The following is a 21,206-nucleotide window of genomic DNA, read 5'->3' as shown; positions in this document are numbered from 1 at the left end:
ACACACTTACGGCGCCTCCATCAGGCCAGGCAGCGGTCGGCGTCCGTCAGGACCTCGGGCGACTCTGCCGGACAAGAAAGCACAGCCAGACTCCCGGGAAGAGTCCAGTTAGTAACGGATGCTTAATTTCTTCCTTAATAATACAGTCCAACAACCTTGTTGTCCAAGCATATAATCATAAGTGGCTTTCGCTCCTTTAGTTCATGTATTCAAACATTCAGGAGCTGAAAGGAACGTCTACAATGATTTAAGGAACCGTGAAGCATAAATGCATAACTGGCAACCTTATAAAGGATTCAGTTTATTTCTCAAAGCTCTGAATGACCCTTCAAAAATAGTTAAATCCCCTTTCATGGAAAACCTTGAATGTTTCTCAAGTGTTCTCCTTATCTGTTGAGTTAAACATATTTCAAACTTGGCAAATTTACTTTTGGGTGAGCTGTTGCTGTTTCACCACCAGATGGCAGTGTGGCCTCACTGAAAAAGCTCAGAACCACCAGAGACATCCTTGTTCCAGGTCTTAACTCTTCTGAAGTTTGATGCTGGACCTTTCCCTCAGCGGATGAGGGCTTCATATTGGCTCTGTAATTGCTTTGGTGTAATTAAGGCTCCGGTTGTGTCTAGGCGGCGTGGACAGGGGATTTCTAAAAGGTCAAGGACAGGAAAGATAAATGGTTTTTGTCTCCCATTTCATGACATTTTATTCTCAGTATGAGTTCAGAAAGAAGAGCAGTATGTTGGATTCTCAAAGACGAGACTCAAACGTGACTCATTCATCGTTCTTTAATATTAAAACAGCCAAAAAAAATAATACATCAAGCGTTTTCTTTGTTCACCCCTCACCCACAACGTTTCCCCCCCTCAGAAAACAGAAGAAGTGAAGCTCACAGTACGAGCAACGACAACTAGGACTTCACACGGCGGCGTCACAAAGCACAGACAGCGGGACGGTTCAGCTGGTGGCTTCCTCCGTGACCAGCCAGAGTGTGGCTGTATCCACGGCTACCAAACACGTTGACATGGCAACCGCATCCGGGGGGATTATCATAGTTTGAGATTAACGCTTGTTTTTTATTCAGTCTGGTGTTGATAGCAGTTTGGAAATTAAACAGTGAGCGTTGAGGACCGTCATCAGTGATTAATGGCCAGCAGTAATTGGCTGCATACCATTAATCACAGTGAGGAACGCTCCCCCGTTATGAAAGCTGGATGGATAAAACCAGAAGATGGAAGTGTTTTCAGACAGACACATTTTAAGCAGCTGGAAATGCTGAAAAAGTATGTTAATTTAATTAGGATACGAGCTTCAAATGTACAAAACTGAACTATTAATGTGTTTTGTTGGAGGAATTAAATTAAATGAAGTAATTTCGACTCATTTTAGTGAGCAGGAAAATAGAAAACCATAGAAAACAAGCAAATATTACCATTAAAACATGAACGTTTGCTCCACAGATGGTACATCTGTTTAGCGCTATTGGCGTCTAATTCAAGACATAACGACTCACAAACCGTGAACCATATTTGTAAAACAGAAGCTGCCCAACACACAAAATACCCGACACTTCATTTCACAAAGCATAAAGACATTTTGGTCCAAAATAAACATACATTTTAGCATATTTCGCTAAGTTTTTATCCCTTCTGGACATGAAGGCATGAATAAAGCTTCTAAAAAGTCTCAAATTTGATTTATTCCCAAAGGTTATGTGGAGAAAAGAAGCCTGTCATGGTTTAGAGAGTGAAAAACAAAGTTAATCATCTCCTTCCATCACATTTTGTAGATTTTACTGGATGAAAACCACCACGAAAAGGCGTCTACTTGCGGTACAAACTATATCTGCAACGTCAAGAAGCTTGTTTTGTCCATCAAACCTTGTGCTACAGGTATAAAACACACACACACACAAGCTCAAACACTCACGGTCCAGTAACAACAAGCTCGTTCCCCGGCTCACTCGTCGTCCCGAGGCTGTTGGTCGAGGAGCGACGCCGCGTCGAGCAGACATCCTTGGAAATAACTAATCAAGGAGTGAGTCAGCTGAATCCGGCTGTGCGTGGACAGGAAGTGTCCTTCGTCTGGGTAGATCTGTCCCCGAACAAACAAAACATGACCGATGTTTCAGGATTACAACGTCTACAAATTAAATGATAAAGTCTAGAAATGAGTAGAGATGTTTTGTGTAACTTTAGAGTGCCGTATTCACCTGCATAGTGTAGTTGGCCCCGATCTTTATCAAGTGTTTGATGAGCTCGGCTGAGTGCTGAAAGGGAACGTTGGCTGTGGAGAAAAAAAACACAATAATCAGCTGATATAAAGGCTCTTATCAAGGTCAAGTGTCACGATCAAGGGGGGGGCGTACCATCCGCTGTGCCGTGAGCCAGAAACAGAGTTCCTCCCTGCAGACCGTTCATGTTGCTCGTGACTTTGGACGCCTGGAAGGACAGAGAGGTCACGACCTCATCACGTGTTCGAATCTCACAGGAAAGGTTTGACGACGAAACACACGAAAAAAATGGCATGGAGGGGACATTTTTGGACTAGAAATGACAATACATTTCATGTTCACGTCTGCAGAGAGAGAGAGCGGCGCTGATTGTATTTTCCTTCCACTCGACGACAAGCCAGATTGCATTAAGATGCGTTGCTCAGGGGAGTGTGGCCGGTCGCCGTTCTATTACAGGGTGTCTCAACCTCTCAGTCGCATCATTCACTTTCTCTCCCCCAGTTGGGATTCCAATGAGGGAGATTTTCCGGCACATCGGCGACCGGACGTTTAATCACCCGTGGAGTCTCGGAGGGATGAGTGATTATCGTCCGATCGCATCGTGCCACATATCTCCCTCTTAGACCATCCTGCCTCCTGCTGTGAGAGGCACAGAAATAGCCGCCCCACTTAGAAGGAAAAAACCCACTCTGACTGCCACCTTCACGTAGAGGACAACGTGTCATTTCTTTTGTGTGTTATTAATTCAGATATGTTTCGTTGTTTTGGAGGTGTGGAAAAGACTCGATTTGAAATATGAAATCAAAACCAGCAACAGATGGATGATGGGTAAAAAAAAAAGCGGCTCACTTGGTACACGCTGTCCTCGGTTGCAGGCGAGCCGAGGTATCGCTCCGAGAACGCAGACGCTGGAAGAGAAACGTTGCATGAGAATATGTACAATATTAAACTATAATCACATGTCGCAGCATCACTTCTAAGTCTTACACCGAAGGAAGAAAAGCTTCTCATCCTTAAAATTCAATAAGGCTGAATTCCCGAAAGCAGAACCGACGTATGATTAAAGTCACATCACCCAGACAACAGAGGTAATAAATATGCTGGGGTCCCTGCGGTGTGGATTAGAGAGGAGGAGGCTGCTCACCGTACGTGGACCAGTCCGTGACGGGAGCCTGAGCTGCTGCACATCTGATCAGCTTCTCCGTCGTCTTCAGCATCGTCAGTGTGAGGAAGCCGCCGTAGTCCTGGGGGAGGAACAGGAAGCAGAAAAAACACATTTCAACCAATGATTCCTTGGTTTTAAGCAAAAAAAAAGTTGGTCTCGGAGGTTAAAGAAGTCCAAGTTCCTGCATTATTGCCTCACAGTGACTCGATTACATGGTTTCAGCAACTTCAATTGACCAACCTCTCCGAAGACTCCGACGCGAGTGCGATCGATGAACGGCAGCTTCGCCAGGTATCTGAGGCGCACAGAGGGGAGCGTTTGAAGTGTAAGGAGGTCAAAGGTCACAGTTTTTGCAGCTGAGTTAATTTTTTATAATATTATGTGCCAATAAATCTGATCTAAGAAAGCATTTTTGCTTTTAAAAAAATAACATAAAACACTTCCTGTAATGATTTTTACTTTTTTAGATTCTTTGGCTTCGGGACAAACTGTAGTTTTTTATCCTTTCACATTGAGTTGCTCAACATGAACCCTCTCTTACACACCTTCACATTGACATTATAAAGTGAGGCGTTACGTACTCCAGAGCTGCGATCTGGTCCTCTGCGTCCACGGTGCCGAGCCTCCGATGGACCTGCTGTAAAACCCTGTGAGGTGACGAACACGAAGATGAGGACCAGAGAGGAGAAAAAAGCCACTAAAAGTATGTCTGTAAACTCTTGGCACCTTTGACCCCTGAACCCCGAGCCTCGGCCATCCAGTCGCGCTACGATGACCTGCTCGGACGCCACCAGCACCGCGTCCCAGTCCAGCCTGAACTGCTCGGTCACCGCCTGGTCGCCCGGGGAACTGCCGCTGAGAGGACAAACCCAACACTTCTACTCCTCTTTTGCATTTAAATGATTTATTCAAATTCACAGAAAGTGTTAGAGCTGTAGGTTTCGAGGGCCTGCAGGCAGAGAAGTGTCCTGTGGAGCCCCACATGGTAAATGACAAAGTGGAATGGACTTACACGACGAGGAGGAGGCCGTAGAGGCGGGACTCGGAGAAGTCAGCGGGGTAGACGAGCTTCAGAGGCAGCTCTGTGAGGAATGACACTCAACGCATCAGCCGAGGGACAAACAGGGAGGCGGCTGCAAACATCATCGTTGGTGCACGTCGTTTCCTACCAAAGTTGTCACGAGCCATCATCCGGATCTCAGTCTGGATCCTCTTCTTGCTCTCCAGCGCCGACCGCAGAGGGAGGTTGTTCTCCAAGACGAAATACGCTGTGAAATATTAACATCACATTCAGCAGAGTGGAAGAAATGCATCGGTATGTGAATGATTACTTGTATAAATATAACCCAGAAGCCTTAAAGCGTGATGTTTCTTGGCATATATTCATGTTTCACTTCACATTAAATATTCAGAGGCTGGAGCACCAGAAGGGTATGAGTTTTAAATCCACTAATCCACAGAGAAGGTGACTTTTCTTGTGGCTCAGGATTATTTAGATTATTAGATTATCTGCTGAGGTTTTCATACAAATAAAGACACTTACAGTCCACGTCGTCGAAACTCAGAAGCAGCACGGCTGGAACTCCAGGACCTGCAATGAGAGGGTTATTAATATGCATCCTGTTTTAAAAAACATGATTAATATTTGCCGCTCGGACCTCGGCAGTGGAGGATGGCGTGCTGTGCGTCGGGGCTGACGTCGGCCTCGAAGAACAAACACTCCGCCTTCAGCCCGCAGGTGAGGCATCGTCGTGGAAACAGGCCGTGGGTGGACACGCTGTCGGAGGACAGAGACGAGAGCGTCAACAGAGGGGGAAACGTTGGCGAAGAATGAAAGGAAAAGAGTGTATTCACCTGTATAAATGTCTTTGTTGTGCAGACTCCTCGGTGCTGAGGAAGAATCTGTGCGGAGGGAAAGTAGGCCGAGGTCAGAGATGCTGAACCTGCAACAATACATCTTCTCCTTTTTGGAGAACACAGTGTGTTTGTCGTCAAATGGGCTGCAAACAGACCATTTCACTTTCCTGATAACTGGCTTTTATCAGGATGAAAAGGAGGCTTTCCTGCTAGAAGCAAAACGTACATGACGTGCTCCTTTTCGTCGTACGCTACGATGCGAGTCACCTCCCAGTCCCCTGACGTCAAGTGGCGGACTTCGTCCTTGTCGCTTCGGAGCTGAAAGCAGAATCAGGGGGGGTTGGAAACACGTTCTTCAGGAGGTCTATTTTTAGACGGGAGTCACTTTTTCTCGTTACCTTTTTGGTGAACATTGTGATGTGGTGGAATTCTCCCTGACCTCCTTGTTTCACCGGCAGAGAGAGGAAGAACCTGCTCCGGTCCTTGGAGAACCGCGGCTCCTGTCTCTACGGACACAAACCCGGGGTGACACACTTTATGCATGAATGGCTTTCGGGGCTGTACTCTCCCCTAAATAATGGAGCACACCCTGCAGTGTGAAACACACTTTGTGCACTGAGGTGTACCTGCATGGACAGCCACGTCTCTGAAGAGTCCTCGTGTCTCTGAAAACACATTATAGGACAGCTTGAGGATAAAAATGCATCATATTTTAGATGTTTTTTTGAAATCTGATCCGTAAAGTAACTATTTCCCCCAAATGCACCAATCACCATCGCCCACCTGCAGACAGGCTCCTATGGTGGCGTCGCACACCGTCAGCAGTGATGCATTCTGGGGTCGGTTGACCCAGCGCACTGCCAGGTGAGTGTTACTGACCCACGTCACCATGGTGACGTAGAAATCCCTGCAGAGGAAACCAATGTGTGTCACACTACTGTATTAGTGTGTGTGTGTGTGTGTGTGTGTGTGTGTGTGTGTCTGTGTCACCTGAGTCCATCAGGAGGCTGAAGTTCTTGAGTGTGCGTCGCTCCAAACAGGTTGACCACCGACAACCTGACAACGGGGTTTCTCTGCCCGGCCTGCAGGGGTCAAACAGAGACGGGGATGTTGCTGGGAGAAACACAGCACTTTTCTATTTCTGGGAGGTTTTGTTCACTGAATCATTTGAGTACAAATTGGTCTATTTGAGAGGAAAAAAACCCTCAATTTTAAACCTGAATAAATTGGAAGTAAACCAATTGAACACCATTTCCCTTTTACCATTTTATTTGGAGGGGAAAAAAATGAAATTATTCTCTCTTACATGACTGGAAGAGCTGAATTCTGCTCTATAATTTCATTGATTTGTGAGGCTTTTTACAAAATATTACAAAGCTACAATGTGTAATCTGCGGTGGCAATTTAGTGTGACTCACGCTCCTGACTGGCATCGAATAAAGACAGGAAACCAAAACTGTTTTCCTCTTTTACTCCCTTTGAAGCCTCGAGTTTGCTTCACACGTGACGTAAGGACTCCGTTGCCCACAATCCACCTGGCACACCCACCATAGGATACGGGTACTGTTGCCCTCGGGGGTAGCTGCTGCCGGTGAACTGGGGCAGGACCATGTTAGGGACCAGGGTGTCGTTGATGGTGAGGAACGCCAGCCGCTCCCCGTCAGGCGACCACCAGTGAGCCAAGTGTGAACGCAGAATCTCCTCTGGGGAGAAAAATACACAACATTTGTGTTTTTCTACATCTTCGGTAGCAGGCGAACGGCGACAGTTTAAAGTAAATGCAAATGACTCCAGAACGTTCCCCGGCCTGTGTTTGAGCAGAGGCTCGTCGTCACGTTACCCACGCTTTGTTTGCAAACCGACTTAACGGATCGCCGAGGCTCGTTGTTGATTTTTCATCTCCGTTCTGCCGGGTTTGTCTCGTTTGCTCGGCTGCTTTTCTTTTAAAGCCAAAGACAAATCTCAGCTGAACTGCAGATCTCACCCACAAACAGTGTGATTATCATAAAAACGACTTATTACAACAACCAGGAATGGAAGAAGTACTAACATCACAAAGATATAGTACTTCAACATTGTAGTAAAGTAGTAAAAAAAGATGTATTATCAGCTAAATGTTCTTAAAGGGTCAAAAGAGTTTTCAATGTTGTAGTTGGTGAGAGGATTTGGGATATTTGTACACTTCTGGGTACATTAGTGGTATAGTACTGCAAGGATATCATGTGTTTTTAAGTGTAACAAGTAACTAAGGGTCAAGCAGTAAATAGTTCCCGAGTGCATTTACTCATTACGTATAAAATAGAAATACTGAGGTGAAGTAAATTGTACGATTTGGAATAAAAAACAACAACTATTCAGTCTATCAGCTGTAGACCTGCATAGAAATTGACCAATGGGAGCCTTTGCTCCAGAAGGCTCCCATTGGCTCGTACCCTCCATCCAATCCCCTCGTCGTCCCGCCTCGTCGAATCGTGGAAGACTGAGGGGAGGGGCTTGGTTGGGGGGGGCGGGATGCTTTTTTCAAATCTGCCTCAGAAGAACTGATTTTCAGAATGTAGACCTTACCTTTAAGTACAATTACTCAAGTAAAAGGTGAATACCTTCGTACAACCAGTCGGCCAGGCCGTTGAAGACGACGCCCTCCATCCCCGAGGAGGTGATCCTCAGAGAGTTACTCCTCACGTCCGCCTGGTAGTAGATGTTGTTCTCAAAGATGTAGATCTGAGGAAGAGGAAGGAGATCATGATTCCACACGCTCACTCACGCTGACCTTCTGTTATTCCACGTTTCTGCCCTCCACAACTTTCTCTTTTTGATTTCCTCTGATGAGATTTTTTTCATATTAAAGCTCCCGCTTTTATCTCACCGCGCAGCAAAACCTGTGTTTGTTTTTACGCTTTTCCCCCCGTCGGTGTTTGGATATTTGCATTTGCAAATACAAACAGGATGAGCCTGCAGGCTCACCCATATCCCCGAGTCCTCCTGAATTCATTTCCCCTTACCTTTATGTATTTTTTGGCCAGCTCTGCTCTGAATATCCATCAGTTGGGAAACTTTACACAATGCTGCTTCCCTGAAGTCTTAATGACATGGAGACGCATTAAAAGATGCTGGAACCCACGTTTTAAAACTGTAGAAACTACAAGGCCTTGAAGAAATAACAGAGAAAGATGAAATACTGTCTAACTACGACAGGGTGGAAGGATGTAAAAAAGCTGGACTTGGCAGAGCAGACAAGAAATCTCTCTGGAAAGACGAGGCAGCGAAAAAAAAGAAATAAAAAAAAGTGTCTCACCAGCTGCTGTCCTTGTCTTCCCCACGCTGCATGTTGGAGCACGGCGTTGTGAACCTCCGGAGGGTTCAGCTCCCAAACCTCCCTGTTGCACACAAACAGAAATACATATATATTTATATATATATATATATATATATATATAGAAACATACATTAACAAGCATCTGTTTGTAAAGAGAAACACTCACCTGGTGTAGATGTTGTAGACGATGTAAGACGCCGTGTAGGAATATCTGTACATCTGCAGCTCATCAGGAGAAACCATGACAATCAGAGATGAAATGTCAATCATAGCTCACGTCGGGGAAAACAACAAGAAATGGGGAAAAATACGGACAGAAGGTCACCGGATAAAAGCAGGAAATGAAAGAAAAGCAGAAAAAATGGAATAGAAATGAGGGTTTTGTATTCTCTTTGTTCTTTGCAACCTTCATAAAATAAAAAAACAATGTTCTTTATTCAACTGCGATACATTTTTAGATATTTTAATGGCAAATTCCCAGAATGCAACTGAAGAAGTCCTTCTCTGCCACATAAAGAAAGCTTCTACATGTTTCTTTTTGGACGTATTTGACGTATAATTCTTTCCGAATCATATGGAAATGGATGCTCAACCATCATCCTATTGGAAACATTTGTTTCCATCCTTTTTTATTTCCCCAAGAGAAGCTTTTGAGATTGAAGAAATTGTCCTCTCTGTCTGACGGTATCATCCTCAGCCCGGCGTGATGTTTACACTGAATTAAACATTTCGAAAAATGGAAATTAGGACACTCTTCTCAGATCCGTGGCCTTTTTCCTTTCCGCTTGTTTTCCTCACAGCTGATTTCCCACCACCTCTAATGGAGCACTTAATCAAAGAAATTCAATTGAGAGCATCACAAAAAAAAAAAAAAGATCCCAGCAGGTTGCGTCTCATACCTCGAGGGGATTTGGCGTTGCCTTAGCAACAAATAAAATCAGAGTGCAATCAATTAAGCATTGATATGCAGAAGAGGAGTGAAATGTGTCCAAAGTAATGGAGAATGTTTTACAAAAGGTGTCAAACAAGTCGAGAAATGGAGGGAAGAGAGCTCGCCTCGGCGTTAATCACAGAAGAATGGGAATGCATGAAAGGATAACAAATCAGAAACGCATCACATCCACATCTGTTCCCCCCCCCCACAACTGTTGGTGCGTGCTCAGTCCAGCCTCCGCACACAAATTACCCAGCAGCGGCGCGCCTCGCCTCCAAGTCAATTCCAATTTTAAGAAACAGAGCGGCAAAGTGCTCTTCAGACAACAAAAGAGCACGAGTAGGAATAAAAACAGGCAAATGATGAAGTATGTGCGCCGTGCATGCAGATGAGTGAGCGGCATGCTCCTCTGGGGACGCCGACCGATGATCGTCGACGTCAAATAAGAAGCATACTTCCATACTTTCTGCATCTATTCAGATTTTTTTTGCATCAATGCATTCCATAAACTGACCTGTTTGACGTCATAAGCAAAGAGTGCGTACTTCTGATCCGCAGAGAGGGAGTACTTCACCACCTTGAAGGCCACCTGACAAAAGAAGAAGCAGACTTATACAACATTCTTTAGACTCTTTCTTCTTAGATTGTTGTGACCCCTAGAGACATGTGTGTTCATGCAGTTTCTCATAAGAAACCGATACGGTATGCAAACGATGAATCAAACACTTCTTGAATAGAAGAGAGAAACAAAACTAAACGTGAGGAAAACTGAATAGATTGGTATTTTTACGGTTTCATCTCCATGACAATGACATAAAGCCAGCAGGAGGGAAACTATTCAACTGGCAACTGAAGGCCATAAAACCACGAGGGACAGATTATTTGATGGGCGACGTTTAGCGATTAGCATTAGCGTTCAAAAATGATACATAACTGCTTCAAATTCTTCAACTTTCTCTTGCTGTTTTATACAATTTTCAGTTTTGGAGCTGCAGCTGCTTGGGGGGGTCAAATCGGTGACTGCCTCACCATGAGGCCACCTCTGCTTTCTGGTTGGACGAGCTTAGCGCTGGAACAACAATCCCCCTAAAATCCCCTTATGCAACCATTAAAAGTAAGAACGGACAATTCTGCTAAATTCGTGCAAAAAGGGAAAAGAGCCAAAAAAAAAAAAACCTTGTTTGTCAAAGGAAGGTGCATTGAGGGAAAGGATGAAAGGTTGGTTATGAAATAGCAGGATTATGATGATTAAATTAGGCTAAATTTGTCCTAAATTCCTGGTTGGAGGACACCGCCATGTAAGTGATTGCGTAACAGGCAGACAATAACATGTCAAACTGAGTGTCTCCGTGGCGCCGAGGTGAGGTGGAGGTGGAGGTGAGGTGGAGGTGGAGGTGAGGTGGGCGCCGTGGCGACCCGCTCGGCAGGTTATTATCATATTGTGAGTGTGCAGGTCGCCGCCGACAGCTCTGATAGGTTTCCTGCAGCCTCGGTGGGCATCCAATCGCATTATTTTTTTAAAATTATGTGTTGAAGACCGGCCAGAAGCAACCTTCGCAGGCCTCATGTCTGGAACTAAAGACTAGTGTCCTTTCTGTGGAGCTCCGGGGGTAAAGAATACCAAATAAAAGGATATCTACTAGTGCTTTAGAGCCCGGTATACTCATAGAAAAGGCTTGAATGGGATTTTATGGTAATAAAAGAAGCTTATTTTCAGAATTGTATCACTTTAAAATCAGGAATCTTCAGATTACGCCCCAAAAATACGTTTCAGGACATCCCCTAGTGAGATGGTGAATATTGTGGTAAGCTTTAGTACATTTACATTTAATTCTACAGTCATGATAAAAACAGGATATGAACTAATAATAAGCTGAATGATGAAACGTACAAACGTGCCGTTGGTCAGAATGACTTGGGTGTCGTTGGAGGCCATGTTGAACTTGATGACGTGGCCGTCGCGGCTCCTGTACACCACCTCGGAGTCTAGCAGAGCAAACACACGTTGAGTTAACATGGTGATGAGATGCAGTGTGGGACTTGTGCAGCAGGTGGAGCTAATTGAGCTGGAGGAGACCTCGTTAGACACATGTGAATGTCTGAGACCCTTTGAGACAAACAGAGAGTCCAACCCCGACCACCTTATTTTGGAAAAAATTGAGAGAAATTGTAATAAACTTTAATTAAAAGTACATTTTAAATGTATTACTATTAAGTGAAAACCTCCGTGTGGAGACTCTTTAACGCATTTCACTTCAACCACACTACATAATTGGCCAATGCACCATATTAATGTGAAATAAATCAATGCGTTGACTGAAACTGCTGCTAATGCGTTGATTCGAAACAAAGAATTCTGTCCGCATCCATCTCTCACAGTTTTGGACCCAACAGCAGACCCAGACCCAGGAGCAGCTGTGGAGCCTCCCTCTCCCCCCCTGTGAACTCCTGAAAGCCATTTGGAGGGAATGCGTGGCTGATTGCAGGGGAGGACATCGCTCGCTGCTGCACAAGCTTTCAGGCTTGAAGAGAGCGTCTCCCTCGTCTCATTTGGCAGCTTATTGAGTTCACGTTTTATCAGGTGGAGTTAAGTAGAGTTTTGATTGTTTGACCTCTTTTAAAGAGCCTGGTTATTAATAATTATTTTAATTAAATTTGAACATTTTGTGGGAAATAAAACCCTCCTTGTGTACTCGACATAATCCAACATCATAATGCATTATTCATGTCGTATGGGTCACCGCCAAAGATGGAGGCTGTTTGTGCGGACCTCGTTAACGATCACGGATGACGAGGCGAGCTGGCGCTCCGATTGGACGCTTTGTTCCTTTCTTATGTAAGGACCTGAGTGTTCCCTCCATCCATACAAACAAACAGACTCCACGCTGCATTAAAAATACACAAGGGCTCCATGAATAATTCAGCACAACGGTGACCCCCATGAAAACGCAGCATATAGGAGAATAAGATGGGAAGCAAGCAACGAAACAATCTGGAAGATGATTATATGGTTCAAAAGTCAGTGCGGCATCCATAATGCAGAAGGAGTGGGCGTCGTCATGGTGACATCATCCTTTTTGTGAACACCATCCTATGTGTTTGCATGTTTGATCCTTCCTGCTGTTAAATCAGCGGTGAGAGAGGAAAAAGGAAATAAGTTGGAGGTGGTTTGAATTACAGCTCCTCCAAGAGGCCCCCGCCGTAAATCCAGGGGCCCCGCGTACGTTCCTCTACTCTCATCGCTCCCCCCGCTCTGCCTTAGATTTACACCACACCAACGTGTCAGCCGGTAATTTCCCAACTCCATCATCCATCTCAATGAAACGGCTAATAATGGGACAGGTGACCCTGTTGGGTTGAGGAAATGCGACAAAACAAGATGGCTTCTCACCCTCCCAGGTGACGTTGGCCCCCGTCAGCTATCGGCAGACCGGATACGAGGCAATCCGTCATCACGTGATTGTTGCGTCTGACCTGATTTATCGCGTCTCAAAGCGGCGGATTTGCACTCGGAGCATAGTTTAGTTGAAAACAGTCGCCTGCTGCGGACTGAAAAGGAAGCTCTGAACCAAAGGAGGGCCTGGAAACCGAAGCAATGACCTTAAAGACCCTAAAAAAGCTGGTGATGACTCTTGATCTTAAAACCCAGGCCACAGGACGTCTCCTGAAAGGTGTCGTGGATGTATTCAGTCGTCTACCTCCCTGTATTTATCATTAAACATATCATTTGTGTGTCATGTTGTCGACAAACCCCTGTTTATGTGCAGCTCCTCCAGCTCCAGCTGCTACTTTCTTCCCGTCTCCCTAAATCTTTTAGTCTTTTTTCCTTCTACTCCGAGCTCTGAACGCAAACACAATCTGTCACGCTGTCAAGACGCCAGGAAAAACAACACACGTCTGAGATCCTCCACATGAGGGAAGCCTTCTGCATGGCGACACAATAAAGTCCCCGGTCACAGATCAAGGGTGCGTCTTATGTAACGTGAAGGACGCGTAGCGAGGAGGTGATGACAACGTGGCCTGGAGGGAGCGTGGGGAGCAGAGGGAGGTCAGGGAACTCAAGTGGAAGCATCGTTTCTCCCGCTGCGTTTAGGATTATTTATTCATGTCATTCTTAAATAATCGAGTTTAAAGCTGCAGCCTTTGTCTGACCAATTAGCACCGTTTCTGTTGTTGTTGTTATTTTTGTGTCATCTATCTATATAATGTGGTTTCTAACGAGGTGGGAGGAGGCCTGACACTGAGAACGGCAGGCTGTTGACTCAACGGTCTACTGCGAGGCCATCTGTGTCGAAACATGCAGGTCAGCAGGTGTTTGTGTGTTGATGCAGATCAGAAACCATCCTCATGCTAAAGACGCTCATAATTTATAATTATTTATAATATTTTTCAATGCAATAAAATGCTAATTTAAATGTTTTTTCCTATTTTAATACAAGCATAATTCACGTTAAAGTCATTTAATTCATAATTTTACTTTTACAGTTTCACACCTGAAATATTTAATTACTAAATTGACTGTATATATGATTAGTGTTAAGTTTTATTAGATGATCCGGATACCTGGATTAGCCCTTGGTGAGTAAATGCTTGTGATAAAGACTGTCTGTAATGAAACCTCAGGTGGACAGACTCTCATTTCCTGCTAATGCACTTCCCACACTCTTCCGACTTGTTTTTCCTGGAACACGAGCCGTGACCATCCTGGGCTCTGATGACTTCATCTGCGCCATATTTGGCTTTTTATTAAACTCATATGTTCGCGAGGCCGCGCCGTCTACAATCCCTAGAACTGGTTTTAATGTGTTTTATCATTAAAAAAAAGGGGTTCTCGGTGAGGAAGGAGCGTTAAAAGCCCCGCTGATTTCAAACCAGCTGTCCAACCTGAAACACTTTGAGATGCAGCAGCCGGACCAGCTGTTCCAAACGAGATAAAAATACTCGTCTCACAGATGTCCTCTCCTTCCTCAGTCACGCTGTTGTTCCCCTCTGTTGCATCACCATGCCCCCTCTCCGTTCACCTCCTCCTCCCCATGAGGAGCTCCTGCTTCAACTTCTTTTCACACTGAAGTACATTTCCCATCATTTAGTGCAAGACTATGAGAGCACAATGCCATCGTCCTCGCCTCAACAGCACGACATTTAACGAGGAGAGCACTCACCGCTGATCCACGTGGCCTCGGGGTCGTGGACGCTGAACTCCGGCTTGTACAGATCCGCCACCGTCAGCCTGGACTGGCTGCTGCCGGGGAGCTCCGCTGGGGAGGGAACACAGAAGTCACATCCAGTCTGTGCCTCCTGCTACAGTAGCAGGAAAGCAGCACATAACACCTGCATGCACCCACATGTGACGTACCGGGCGTGAGGACCACCACGGACATGGTGATGAGCGAGCAGACCACCACGATCACCAGCAGAGAGATGGCGATGCCCTTCCAGTTCCTCTGAGGAGGGCTGACGTCCACAAATTCCTGCACACACACACACACACACACACACACACACACACACACACACACACACACACACACACACACACACACACACACACACACACACACACACACACACACACACACACACACACACACACACACAATTATGCATTCAAGTTATTACCCGCTAAACATCAGCGTCTTAGTGACATGAGAGAGCCCTGAAGAATGACTTCTAAAAGATAATTGCTGCAAAAAACATAAAGCCGAGGAGACATTTGCATGTGTAATTGTGTTAGAAAAGCACCAGGGTCATACGCATTTGTTATCCTGTATTCATTTTTTTCAATTTCTGCAGTAAATTCCATCCAAATTACTGTAATCTTGCATCACTTTGCCTCAACTCCACAGAAGGAACAGCCTGTGTGTCACATTTAAAATGAATAGCTGATTATAATGCCAGTGTCGATGAAAGAAAGTCAAATAAAACTTGATTCCTGGAAGAAGCCGTTCTCAAACAAATCAGAAAACGATTACAGTTTCTCATTTTGTCTAAACTATATAAAACAAATAAATAAAAAGAAGATACGACATGAAGACCTAAGCCAATTCTGTAGTCCAGCTCGCGTTATAGCTGGACAGTGAACTCTTTTACAGCTTATCCCGTCTAGACAGAGCAGTGATTATCCTCTAAAAAAGAGCCATCTGTACAAATGTCTTTGTGCACAAAAACGTGAAAAAAACACTCTTGATGTTCCGTTTCAAGCCTTCGAAACACTCTCATCTGCAAAGACGTCTTCAACTTTTGATGACATCTCTGACCCCGACTGTTGAGAAGCAGAAATGACATCATTTCTCTGGACTTTTCACTTTCACTCGCAGGCCGAGATGATGAAATGTACCTGTAGTCTTTTAAAAAAAGAGAATGTGATGCAAGGAGGGGCTTTTCATCCAATCCCAGGTTTTGGCAAGAAACCGGGCATGCGGGTGAGGTTTCCAGCAGCGACACCGCGAGGAACCATAATAGGGAGCTGTCGCATGGCGTTTAAGTCACCATTCTTCAGAGCTCCAGCCAAAGACGGAGTGATACATCAAAGAAGACAGTGTGAAGCCTCTTCCACACATCAAACATGTCAGACTCAATGTCGTCTCTTTTCCAGCAGCAACCCCCCCCCTCCCGTTTCCTCTGTGAAACAGCCTCCACGCAGAGAGGTGAGCAAGAAACACATGTTGCTTTCAAGGCAGGAGATGTGTTATTGGAGAAGAATGGCTGAAAGGAGACATCTTGGTTTGTCACTGGAGCCAAGTTGACACAAGGGGATGAAAACGGATGGATAGAAACCACACAAAAAAATATGTAAATATGTATTTTACACCTGAAGAAAGTGCAATAATTAATTACTACTAGTACTACTATTATAAAGCACTTTTCTAGTCTCTTCACCTCCTCAAGGAGCTTCACACACATTCATACACTGATGCCACAGCCTTCAATATCTTGCCCAAGGACACTTCGGCATGCAGGCTGGAGGAGGAAGGTGTACTTTCTATCGTACATCATAAAGAATCTTCAAACCTCATCAACCAACCAAAGCTTAATTTGGTTGAAAAACAAAAATCACAATTCAACCGGTTCTTCTAAACAGCATGTCAGGCTGTGAGACAATCTGGACCAACGGACAGCTGAATAGGGAGGAAAGCACATCTGGTCAACTCAGAGAACATCAGCAAAAACACAGCAGAGGATTTACCAAAATAAAACTATGCTTTTCTGACCTATGGAAGACTTTTCTTCCTGTATGTTGGACCCTCTCCTGCACTCTAATATCTATTCTGCTGTTTTATTACATTTTATTTGACTCCTATCTGTCTTTTATACCTCCAGGTTTTTCTGTAATACCACTTTTTATGTCTTATGTAACACATTAGCCTATTTAAAAAGACCTCCAATAGTGCCCATTCTTCTGAAAATGTTATTTTCTCCATATTTAAATCGACAGATAATAGATTCTAGAGCTTCAGACCTACCTAAACACAAAGACAATCCCGAACAAACAGCTGACTGAGGCTGAATTACATAAAAAAACGCTTCCACACTTGTGATTTCTATCATTGCCATGCACGGAATCATCGAGCAAGAAGTTGCAATCCTTAAATCCGCACAAACGCACCGATAACGACCGCACTGCACTTTATCGCACAGTTGGATAATCTCCCCCGCGACATCGGCATCACAACGGCGAGCATCAGCCGCGGAGGAGCGCGTCTATCATCCGTAGTTTCTCACATGACGTCTGTCCGCACAGACGTCTCTCCTCACAGCAACAAGAGACACGGGAATACCTCATCCTGCTGCGCCTCTTTGGGCTTCTTCTTGGTCGGATCTTTGGACGCCGTCATCGTACCGAAGCCCCGGTGCTTCCGCTCAGCCTGAATCCAGCGGCTCTCCCGGTAATAACATCCAAACCTGTCGGCGCGTCAATTTAGCAGCGGGAGCGGCACGCTGGAGCGAATCACGACCAGGGCGACTTCCGGGTGTGCCCTTCAAAATAATCACGCTCTATCGCTTTCTTGTTGCACAATTATTTTTGTAGGTCTACTATATGTCTTTTATTTTTGTTCTTATGAGAATAGTACAACGCATATTTTACTTTACTCATAAAGTACATAAAGATTCGATTTGAATATTATTGTAAGAAAATGCTTTTATTTTGTTAAATCATGCAAACATCCTGTTTTTTTTGTCAGCGCCTAATTGTCTATCTCTATGTAAATACAGCGCTGTCCATGGTGCTGAAACACTTAAAGGCTGTAGCGCTGTCCATGGTGCTGAATGTGCAATTCAATATTTATCAGCAAATAAGAAGCAGTACGAAAAGTACTCAGATGTTGTACTTAAGTGTAGAAATACTACAAAAAGAAGGGAGCAAAAAATTAAGTACTGAAAATACTATTTTTTTTCCTCAGAATGATCCCTTTTAGAGTCGCATACTGCATTAATATTACTGATTTATTAATGTGTACAACACCGTGGATGCTAAAGGAGCTCATTTGAGTCACATTGTCTTATTGCCACCTTAAGTAATATAACATAACATATTTGTTGATGATAATTCTGAATCTACAAAGTAAGTAGTATGTATTACATTAATTAAGTCAAGTATAAAAGTACAACATTTCCCTCTGAAATTATGTGGAGTTGAAGTATAAAGTACCTTGTATGGAAAAATAATAAAAGATAACTAATCCTAGACATATTTTCACGGGTGAGTTTGCTGTATATAAAAAGTCACATAATGAGCCCCTAATTAATTTAAGCTGCAACAGGAAATGAAAGCAATTTAAAAGTTGCCAGTCATTATTTTAGTCATTAATTAAACTAAAAGTCATATCTGTAGTTTAATTACTCTGTTTTACTGAGATATGATGTTCCACGTACCTGAAATCACCCCATCGCATTTATTTATAGTTTCCCTGTGAGTGTTTGTATAGCAGTGGAATATTCCCATAGGGACTTACAGTGTGCCCGCTTCTTGCACTTTGTGGTATTTCTACCCCCGGTGATGTCACTCCACTACTCCTCCAGTATCACTTCGGGGACTAAAGAACTCATCTGCGATCTGTGGAACGAGAATATCCCTAGGAATATAAATGATAGGATTATAGCTGTGCGTGTCGTCGGAGAATGAACCGGGCTCCGCGTGAAATCGCTTCGGAGGGGGATGAAGAGAGACAAGCGAGCGGATCGCTAACCGGTTGGCCTTTCCTGCTGCAGAGTGACTGGATGCAAACTGATAGGTGTCACACAAGAAGCCCTGAAGACTCCCAACCAACACACAAACTGTGCCCATAAATAGAGATACCAGGAGGTGAGGAAGAGAAATCAGCCTGCGGATATTACTCTCCATGTGTCCATCTTCTTGTATGTCTAAGGACAACCTCACTGCATCAGAATTAGTCGTCCTTCCAGAGAGAAATCTTGAGAATAGAGATGTACAGATTGAAAGCGGTGAGGACGGTAACATGAGTGTTTATGCTTGGAGGTCAACGAAGAGGGAGCGAGGGAAGAAATACCAGCAGATCGAAAAAATCCGGAGCAGAGAGGAAGAACTAAAGAGTGTACGGGAGGATTGATGGAGACGGGGGGGTGAAGGTGATGGAGGAGGGGAAGGTTGGTAGTAGAAAAGATCCTCCGAGCTTCTCCTCTTCATTAAACATTTAACAAGCCGAATCAGAGAGCACATGGAAATGATCCATCTCCTTCTCCCTGACCTCCGATGGTGTTGGAGAAGTTCACTAATGCCCCCGAGGCACGAATCTTCAGCCTTAAACTCAAACAAGCATCGTCAGAAGGAGGCTAACGGATGTTTTATTGCCATTTATTGAAAAGAAATAATCTGTTGTGGGCTATTACAGTTTTAATTTAGAGAATACAATATGCAGCCTATAGAGGAACTAGCTTTACTTGTGTTTTAACGATTTGTTGAGATTCTTCCTCCTGTGGGTTTCTGGCTTTAACGTCCGCCGTCTACTCAGGAGCTGCTTTATGACAGGTGAATGTAATTAACCTGCAGGACTCGGAGTCTGGAAGCATGGAGGTTTGGTTGGATGGTGTATGGAGATAAGGGGGAATCCCGGGTGGGTTAACTGGGAGGTGAAGTCCTGATAAGAGCAGGTTTAAATGTGGAAATACTGGAGGAGGAGCGCTTCATTTCGTAGCCTGAGGCGACTAAGTTGGATGTGATTGTCTTCTAACCTTCTTCAGATTACTGCAATGCAATATGTCATTTAAATTAACATCGTTAGCTGCTTCGTGGGTTTATATCTTTGGAGACTTTCCATTTCCCAACATGTGATAAAACTGGCAACACCTCCATTTTTCTCCAAAAAGAAAAAAAAAAGAAGAAGCTTTTCACAAAGACCCAACAAAAGTGAATGACGTCAATGTCCTCCTGCTCGTTAAGAAAGCACATCCACTCAAGGACCAACCTGAAGATAATCAAAATGAAAGAAACACTCCTCTCCTTGAAAATAATTCAGATTTCAGTGTGTTTTTTGCAGCAGAAGGGGCCAAAAAACTGTGGGAATGTGTTGTGTGGGAGCAGTTGAACGCATATATCATATTAATCATCTCCATGAGAACATGAGATCTAAATCTATGCACACGTTTTCCAAAAACAACCCACATGCAACACTTTCTGGATCAGGAATAAATAACCAGCTTTGACACAAACGACAAGCAATCTGAAGGCAAACCAGTCAGTGGACTGAAGAGTGGAAGATCCACTACTTTGACCCAGAAAATAAAAGTAGGTCGGGGTTGACTGCCTGACCCATTAACCAGCCTGCAGGCCCTCCTGGGGTTCAGTCACACCAGGCTGGAATAATTAGTCAATTAGCCAATTAGATGACAACATAAAAATATGATCAATGCACAACAATCTGCCTTTTTTTTTCGTTGTTTTGCGTGATAATAAACTTTGAAACTGTCAGAAAATTCACTTCAGTCAACCAGAATGACATGAATATTGGATGCAATCTCTCCTATTCCCTTCAGGTATTTTCCATTATAGCCTATGAACTCCATTATCTCCTCTAAAGAGCATCTTTTCAGCGGAAAACAAAAGCCCTTCCTGTTTCCCCATTGGCTAAATTGCACACCACGCACCCTCAGCGTCCCGTGGTTCACGTTTAACAGAAGAACACACTCAGTCAACACGCAACAACAGTCACATTTTAACAGGAAGTCCCAGAGGACGGCGCTCTGTTGCTCCGAGCCTCGACTCTCCCAGGAGGGCAGCAGAGGCTCCTGGGACTCCAACCTCATTCTTTCTCCACAAACCAGGATGATTTTGTGTCAAAAAATATTCATGCACACGTCAAAAACACTCACACCTTCCACAAGCACCACAAGTGTTGTGGTTTCTATAAATAAGAGCGTATTGACACCTCACCTCCGGGTACCTGAGCTCTGGCTCCATCATGTTGACGTCTCTCCAGTCAAAACACTGAAAACGTGACGCTCCACCTCAAACGTGGGCAACATTGTCCCAAAACACTGGAAAAAAATGCCTTCTTTCTGCACAAATACAACAATCAAGGATAAGATAGCCCCGTTTCTTGCTCTTGCCACCGGCGTGTCTTTCTGTCTGGCTTTTCTCTTCAGAGTAAACAGACGTCTGACACACATACACACGCTCACCAAACCCCTGTTCTGATTTTACTACTTAAAAAATGTGTCATTCATAAGCAAACGCCAGCCAACCCAGTT

The 21,206-nt window shown here is 44.3% G+C and overlaps 1 protein-coding gene across 2 annotated transcripts; it reads right to left on the bottom strand.

The window, feature by feature from the left end:
• Positions 1–41: 41 nt before the first annotated feature.
• Positions 42–20,988, bottom strand: LOC311009973 (inactive dipeptidyl peptidase 10-like). Of its 2 annotated transcripts, none has more exons than XM_084004453.1 (27): positions 20,890–20,988; positions 14,857–14,971; positions 14,663–14,758; positions 11,392–11,486; positions 10,015–10,089; positions 8,733–8,785; positions 8,546–8,627; positions 7,851–7,971; positions 6,799–6,953; positions 6,241–6,332; positions 6,034–6,157; positions 5,877–5,915; positions 5,649–5,756; positions 5,477–5,568; positions 5,248–5,295; positions 5,052–5,170; positions 4,937–4,984; positions 4,563–4,661; positions 4,406–4,475; positions 4,120–4,248; positions 3,975–4,040; positions 3,634–3,688; positions 3,373–3,472; positions 3,078–3,136; positions 2,364–2,436; positions 2,208–2,281; positions 42–2,089 (listed from the first exon to the last, which is right to left on the bottom strand). In XM_084004453.1, the coding sequence occupies exons 1-27, from the start codon at positions 20,917–20,919 to the stop codon at positions 1,955–1,957; spliced, it is 2,352 nt and encodes a 783-aa protein (XP_083860579.1). In that variant the 5' UTR covers positions 20,920–20,988; the 3' UTR covers positions 42–1,954. The 2 variants fall into 2 exon arrangements, with proteins under 2 accessions (XP_083860579.1, XP_083860578.1); XM_084004452.1 differs by lacking the exon at positions 20,890–20,988 and adding an exon at positions 17,279–17,409.
• Positions 20,989–21,206: the final 218 nt, after the last annotated feature.

The sequence above is a fragment of the Eutrigla gurnardus genome (assembly GCF_963514095.1).
Source record: "Eutrigla gurnardus genome assembly, chromosome: 24".
Classification (NCBI taxonomy): domain Eukaryota; kingdom Metazoa; phylum Chordata; class Actinopteri; order Perciformes; family Triglidae; genus Eutrigla; species Eutrigla gurnardus.
Note: the sequence above shows the minus strand (reverse complement) of the source record. Positions and strands in the feature narration are given on the sequence as shown.

Excerpts from the sequence above, each read along its gene's own strand:
- LOC311009973 (XM_084004452.1), bottom strand. The coding sequence starts at position 17,335 with ATGACGGCGTCCAAAGATCCGACCAAGAAGAAGCCCAAAGAGGCGCAG. Across the intron at positions 14,972-17,278 it reads AAGAGGCGCAGCAGGATGAG|GAATTTGTGGACGTCAGCCC; the intron begins GTATTCCCGTGT and ends GTGTGTGTGCAG. Across the intron at positions 2,090-2,207 it reads GGGCCAACTACACTATGCAG|ATCTACCCAGACGAAGGACA; the intron begins GTGAATACGGCA and ends GTTCGGGGACAG.